A 7113-nucleotide genomic window follows, 5' to 3' on the forward strand; every position below is an offset into this window, starting at 1 on the left:
AAAATTTGTGAAGACATTCTCCTTAGTAGATTATCATCCTCAGCCAAAACTCACGCCCATTGGCCATGTGCATTTCCCGTACCGCTAATCAAACACTTGGCTGCTAATTCATGTTTAAGCATCGATCGGTCTCCTCGTGAGAATCTTATGTTGTAATTTTCTTCCTAGCACCAACCTGGGGAGTGCCCAACCCACTAGACATGCCTAGGCCGCCCAGAACACATGGCAACATTACGGTCACGCGGTGACCACGCGACGGGCATGCGAGTTTACGTGCTCTAGAGTTGGGGCCCTCGGCCACCGCCCAAATCTCGACGTATCGCCACCAAACCATGTATTTATGATTAAATAGGTCCTTATGTAACTAGAAATGATTTTTGGAAAAAATAAATAGCAAACTATGAGGCAGCTGCAGTTCAAATTTGACCCGCTTCCAACTGAATCGGCGGAAATTTGTCTTTTTCACGAGAGGTGGATCAAAAACTTTTACACCCAACCATTTTGTCAACTGTGCATTAAGTATGTCCTAGTATTTTATAAAAATGATTTGGTCCAATTTTGCAACAATTATTTGGTAGTTCCTTCACAAAAAACCTCCTTTCGGGCACTCGAAAAATGGAAAATGATTTTTTCGTCCAACGAAAATGAAAACTTCCTTAGGCAACATTGTTTGCCATTCCAATATGCACCCTTGTGCACACTATGAGATCATTTGAACAAACTATGCCATGAATGTGGCCATAAGACTGATCATTTGGCTTGAAAGCCATTGATCTCCACACATGATAGCTTGTTTCTGAGAACACTTTTTTAAAATAATTGCCGTATTACAAGTTTGTTATTTTTCCTAGGAACTTGGCCACATATGATGACACAATGCGAAGGTTTCCCAATTTTTTTATTTTTTTTTGAATTTTTTATGGTCGTTTCAAAATGCAGTCAAAACGACGGGAATGACCGTTACTAGCTAGTGGTTGAATCATGGAATTTTTTTGGTCTTTATCTGATTAAATAGATACTTATGTACCTAGAAATGATTTTTGGAAAAAATAAATAGCAAACTATGAGGCAGCTGCAGTTCAAATTTGACCCGCTTCCAACTGAATCGGCGGAATTTGTCTTTTTCACGAGAGGTGGATCAAAACATTTGACACCCAACCATTTTGTCAATTGTGCATTAAATATGTCCTAGTATTTTATAAAAATTATTTGGTACAATTTTGCAACAAATATATGGTAGGCCCTTCACAAAAAAACCTCATTTCGGGCACTCGAAAAATGGAAAATGAATTTTCCGTGCAAAGAAAATGAAAACTTCCTTAGGCAACATTGTTTGGAATTCCAAGATGCACCCTTGTGCACAATATGAGATCATTTGAACAAACTATATCATGAATGTGGCCATAAGATTGATCATTTGGCTTGAAAGCCATGAATCTTCATGCATGATAGCTCATTTCTGTGAACACTTTTTTAAAATAATTGCCATATTACAAATTTATTATTTTTTCTGGAAACTTGGTCACATATATTGACACAATGCGAAGGTTTCCCAATTTTTTTATTTTTTTTTAATTTTTTATGGCCGTTTCAAAATGCAGTCAAAACGGCGGGCTTGACCGTTCCTAGCTAGTGGTTGAATCTTGGAATTTTTTTGGTGTTTCTCTGATTAAATAGATACTTATGTACCTAGAAATGATTTTTGGAAAAAATAAATAGCAAACTATGAGGCAGCTGCAGTTCAAATTTGACCCGCTTCCAGCTGAATCGGCGGGAATTTGTATTTTTCACCAGAGGTGGATCAAAACTTTTGACACCCAACCATTTTGTCAATTGTGCATTAAATATGTCCTAGTATTTTATAAAAATTATTTGGTACAATTTTGCAACAAATATATGGTAGGTCCTTCACAAAAAAACCACATTTCGGGCACTCGAATAATGGAAAATGAATTTTCCGTGCAAAGAAAATGAAAACTTCCTTAGGCAACATTGTTTGGAATTCCAAGATGCACCCTTGTGCACAATATGAGATCATTTGAACAAACTATGCCATGAATGTGGCCATAAGATTGATCATTTGGCTTGAAAGCCATGAATCTTCATGCATGATAGCTCATTTCTGTGAACATTTTTTTAAAATAATTGCCATATTACAAATTTATTATTTTATAAAAAATGAAAAATGAATTTTTCGTCCAAAGAAAATGAAAACTTCCTGAGGCAACATTGTTTGTCATTCCAATATGCACCCTTGTGCACAATATGAGATCATTTAAACGAACTATGCCATTCCAAAATGCACCCTTGTGCAAAAAACACAAGAGAAACAAATAGAAAAACACAACTACATAAGCTTAAAAAAGTATTTGATGTGCTCCACATGTGCTATGATTGTGAATTATAAAATTGATGTGCTCCAAATTTGCAACAAATATTTGCTAGGTTATTTATAAAAATATCATTTTGGACACTCGAAAAATGCGTCTCTTACAAAAAAGCTCATATCTTAGAACACTTTTTTAATGATATTAACAATATCCAAAGTTTGTTATTTTTACTGAAAAGTAGGTCACACTTGGTGACACAATGCAAAGGTTTTTTATTTCTATATTTTTATAAATTTCTTAGGTCGTCAAATGGCAGACATGATTCAAAATCTTATTTTCAATCGATTACGACCAATTTAAATGGTCTTAACATCATCAAAGAGGATACTCTGTTCTGATTGGTCTAAAATCAGCTCACACGGATCATGCCTTAAGCACCGTCGGATGCGCCCCGATCCAACGGCAGCCCACACCCCCTCGTCGCTCTCACCCCGTATCCCTCTCACCCACGAAACCCTAGTCCCCTTCTCCCAATCGCCGCCGCCGCCTTCTCCCTCCCAGATCCAATCCAAGTCAGAGCCCGTCGGCCACCTCCATCTCCATTCCTGCGCGCGTCGGCCACCTCCCTGCGGCGGAGCTCGACCCCGAAACGAAACGAAACCCACCGCCGCCGCCTTTGTCTCCCCAACCAACCACAACCCACCGGCGACCTCCTCCCACTCTCCCTCGCCTCCCCTCCCGTCCTCTTGTCTCCCTACTAGGCCCCATATCGACTCGGCCTTCTCCTTCTCAGGCGACGACCAGATCCGCTCTGGCGTTCCCGCAACGGCGCCGTCATGGACCTCCTCATCAAGCATCTGCCCGCCCCATCCTCCCTCCCTCGCGCAGCAGCCAAACCCTCCCTCCCTCCCCTTTGCCGCCGACGATGGACGCCGCGGCGGAGAAGACGGCCGTGGAGATCCGCCGCGAGCTCCAAGAGCTGCAGCGCCAGCACCGCGAGGTCCCTCCCCCCCGCCCCTCCACCCTCTCACTTCCCCTCCGTGGCCATCGAGGCGTCTCCCCTGACCCGTTTGCTTGTCCTCGTGTTCTCCTCCCCTCCCGCAGATCAGCGAGCGCCTGCGCGACCCCCGAGGCCCCCGACGCGGCGCCCCCGCCACCGGCCCCGGCCCCGGCCCCGGAGGCCCCCGCCCGCTCCGCGGCTTCGCCAGACCCGTGCGCGCCTCTCGCTTCGCGTTTCCTTCTCGTCCCTGTCTTTGTTTCTGTGCGTGATTTTTCTCCCCGCGTGTTTCTGATGCAGGCCCCGGAGCCGGTGGACCAGCCCGAGCCCAAGCGCCGGCTTCTTTCTGCCGTGGTTAAAGTACGAGCCCTCGTTTTTATTTTTGTGTTCGTCAATCCTGTTGTGTTTTGTTGGTTTGTCAAATACCCTAACGTCTTCTCTGTGTTTGGCGTGATGCACGAAGGTGGATGGCCCTGGAACTAATGGGGATGATGCGGCGGCGGAGGGGCGTGAGGATGGACCAAATGCTGCTCAAGGTGGTGAGAGGAGGGGAGCCAGTAATGGTGGGTTTAGGAGGGATGGGAGCCAGTGGGTATCCAGGAGGGTGAGTAAGGGGAATGTGATTTTGGAGGAGATAGTGTGCGTGTGTGCTTGTGGATGGGTTCCACATGCTGTTTTCGGGAGATCGCTTATATTGGTATTATTTGGTTGCAGGAGCTTGATAATCAGCTGCCAGAGCCTCTCCCGAGGCCGGCTCCCAAGGAAGAGGATCAGAGCTTGGTGAGGAGGAACAAGAGAATGCTGGGGAAGCTTCTTGTTGGCACGCTAGAGGTAACAAGTTCATCTGATGTATAATGAGACGATCCACGTGCTTAGAAATTGTGATAATTCCTTCTTGTTTTAGTATTTCTTGATTGCTTTGGATTGGGTATTGTGTAATCAAACATGGTATATTAACCTGCCATTCGGTAAGAATATACTAATTTAGTTGAAGTACAAACGGCAAGTGAATTTTTGAATCCTCAAGGTTTTATTTTTGTCCTGCAACTTTTGGCATCAAGCAGAAAATATTTTGCCAATTTGGCTACAGAGGGGTTCTTGCTTCTTTCATCAACTTAGCAATTCTCTCAATCAGTTTGTGGTCTTCCAACATCAAATCCTCATTTCTATTACCCCATAACCATTGGCAATTTATTAACTGGTCTGGTAAATAGATCATTCCTTGTTTTGTTTACTAGGTTGGACATGGCTCTATTTGACTGCATAGTTTATAACCAATTTCCATACTCCTTTATATTCAAATCTCTTGGAGAACATTAAATTCCTCATTCCTCAGATAGGTGTTGTGTTACGGGTGGTGCAGTTATAACTAATTTCTGTTTGATTCATACAAAGTATTCAAGTTATTAGTACTGAACACCATTAAATCTTCAATACCCTTTTAATTGATTTCCCATACTTGCTTTGTCTGGTACTCTGGTTTATATTTCCAGAATGCTGAACTTCATTGCTCTAAAATATTTTGGAATTTCCAGTACTTACAATAACATTGCCTGCTTACAGCTTTTCCTTAATCATGTGAAATTTGTTCATTGTTTTCCAAAAGGAGTTACTCCAACATTTTTTCTTCATTGCTTTACCAGCACACTCTACAGCTTCAATTTCAATGAAACTGTATCGTAAGCTTGTCATTTTGTGTTTGTTGAAAATCGCCATATGCAATTTGCTCTGCAGGAACTTTTGTATTGCACCCCCAGTTTTCAACTTTACCACCAAGTTCGTTGCACCTACTCTCAGATACACAAAAATCACGAGTGACCTTACTGAATAAAGAAAAGAAATCTGCTGAATAAACTTCTAGATCACTTGTGGGTGAGGTTTCAGGGCAGTCATTGAGGATTTGATGTCTTACCTATAGGTGTAGTAAAGTTTTTTAGAGGCCCGATGTGAAGCTATGTTACCTGATTTCTGCAAACACAGTGTTAATGTCATGTCACTATTGGCCAGCTGGGTGCTTTTCTAGTTCAACATAACATCTTTGGCTTGAGTTCTCTTTTCATTATTTGTATAATTGAAAATTGGAAATTCTGCCCTCTGCCATTTTGGACCCTGGTGATTCACTGGGAATTTTCCATGCCCCTTGGAATCTAACACGTCCTTCTCCACATCTTAAACTAACAAGCATGGGTTATGAGTTTAGCTATGAAGTTCTTTTTGTTTGTCGTGTGTTGTAAAATTCCTGGTTGTTTATTCCTGTTGGCTAAGTATATGGTATGACAATTTTTGTAGGTGAACGTTCCGAAGACCAAGAAGACCTACTGCAAGAACAAGGAGTGCAAGAAGCACACCCTCCACAAGGTTACCTAGTACAAGAAAGGCAAGGATAGCCTTTCTGCATGTTTATTTGGATCCACTGAACCTTTGCACGGCTAATCTCTCAAGTTTGTATATACACAGACAGGTTTTTTGAAAGTGTGACTCCATAGTATTGAGAAGTAATCATGTTTCCTTTAGTTTTCTGATGTGAAAGTTTCTTGAAAGTAGAGCTTTTCTTAACTAATCAAGAACTCGACTCTTTTCCCCTGATATCGTCGTTGCCCAGTCCAAGTCCGTTTGTGCTTGTAATAACGGAGTATTTGTATTTGTACTTGTTTACAATGTTTTTAGGCACTGGTACGAAAGCTGCCCTTGACACAAACATAGTATACCACAGTATATATACTACCAAATATAATTCAGCATCTTGTTTTCGTCAATTGATGTGTTCCTGCTTCCTGTTGTCAAGCCCAAACCCACTGGATTACCTAGTATCTCTGTTCGTCTCTTCATATCGAAGCTCATCAAACTTGTCAGCTCTATGCTTTCATCTTGATTTGTACATCATCCTGAAATATATAATCATGCTTTCATTCTGATTTGTACACCATCCTGGATGGTCTGCCCAAACGGTGCTCATAGCGTTTCTGTTAGCCTGCGTTACAACTCATTTTTTTATTTAAAGAACAACCAATTGGCACAGTGGTTCTACTTCTCATAAATTGGCAAGTAAAACTCGACCTTCTTTTAGTTGAGTGAATATGTTTCAGATATGGAACGTTTTACAGTACATTTCTTTCCTTCTAAATGTGAATTCATGTACATCATCAAGCATTTCACATTTGCTGTAGCACTATGTAATGGTGTACTTCTTTTAGAAATTCTGCTCCTTACGTTTATAAATTCTACATATGGTTTCTCATCACTTGGTATATATAGCACGTTTTGGGCAACGAATTATTCAGCGTTCTATGTTAAAGCTTTCAACCTTGAAATCACATATTTGTTTGGGCATGTGCTATATGTACCATTTTAGAAGTAGTACACATATTTCTGTCCTGCTATAGTCTTTTTTAAACTTCTTATGAGATTGAAGTATTCGTTCTGATTTCTGGTTTGCTGATTGTTGTAGACAGATGTTTGAAACCTCTTAACCGTGGATGACAACTACTTGAGAAGGACCATCATCACCCATCAAGTACGCCATTGAGGTAATTCACTAGTCCCTCCAGCATCAACTATCTATTTTCTCTAGTATGCTTAGGTTTTTCATGCTGTTGTGGTAGCTCCATTGCTGTTGCGTTGAATCTCATGCCACCGCTGGTGCGCCTGTGGCTTGATGTGCTGTGATCTTTATCAGTGTAGGTTTTGTTTGATGATATGCTTAGATTATGATCATAAGCATGGTGGTTTGATGATGCTGGGGCCAGCTGTTAAACCATGATATAGTTGCTAGAAATGAGCTTAATA

General features: G+C 41.5%; 1 protein-coding gene across 1 annotated transcript; it reads left to right on the plus strand.

The window, feature by feature from the left end:
- Positions 1–3200: 3200 nt before the first annotated feature.
- On the plus strand, positions 3201–5694 carry LOC147975172 (uncharacterized). The gene is made up of 6 exons (XM_087520305.1): positions 3201–3330; positions 3435–3542; positions 3628–3687; positions 3791–3931; positions 4042–4176; positions 5617–5694. The coding sequence occupies exons 1-6, from the start codon at positions 3256–3258 to the stop codon at positions 5692–5694; spliced, it is 597 nt and encodes a 198-aa protein (XP_087376431.1). The 5' UTR covers positions 3201–3255.
- The last annotated feature ends 1419 nt before the right edge of the window (positions 5695–7113 follow it).

Source organism: Triticum urartu, chromosome 4A, assembly GCF_056163025.1.
Source record: "Triticum urartu cultivar PI428250 chromosome 4A, HENAU_Tu73, whole genome shotgun sequence".
Taxonomy (NCBI): Eukaryota; Viridiplantae; Streptophyta; class Magnoliopsida; order Poales; family Poaceae; genus Triticum; species Triticum urartu.

Coding starts and splice junctions, on each gene's coding strand:
- LOC147975172 (XM_087520305.1), top strand. CDS start 3,256: ATGGACGCCGCGGCGGAGAAGACGGCCGTGGAGATCCGCCGCGAGCTC. Junction 3,932..4,041: donor GCCAGTGGGTATCCAGGAGG/GTGAGTAAGGGG, acceptor ATTTGGTTGCAG/GAGCTTGATAATCAGCTGCC. Junction 4,177..5,616: donor AGGTAACAAGTTCATCTGAT/GTATAATGAGAC, acceptor CAATTTTTGTAG/GTGAACGTTCCGAAGACCAA.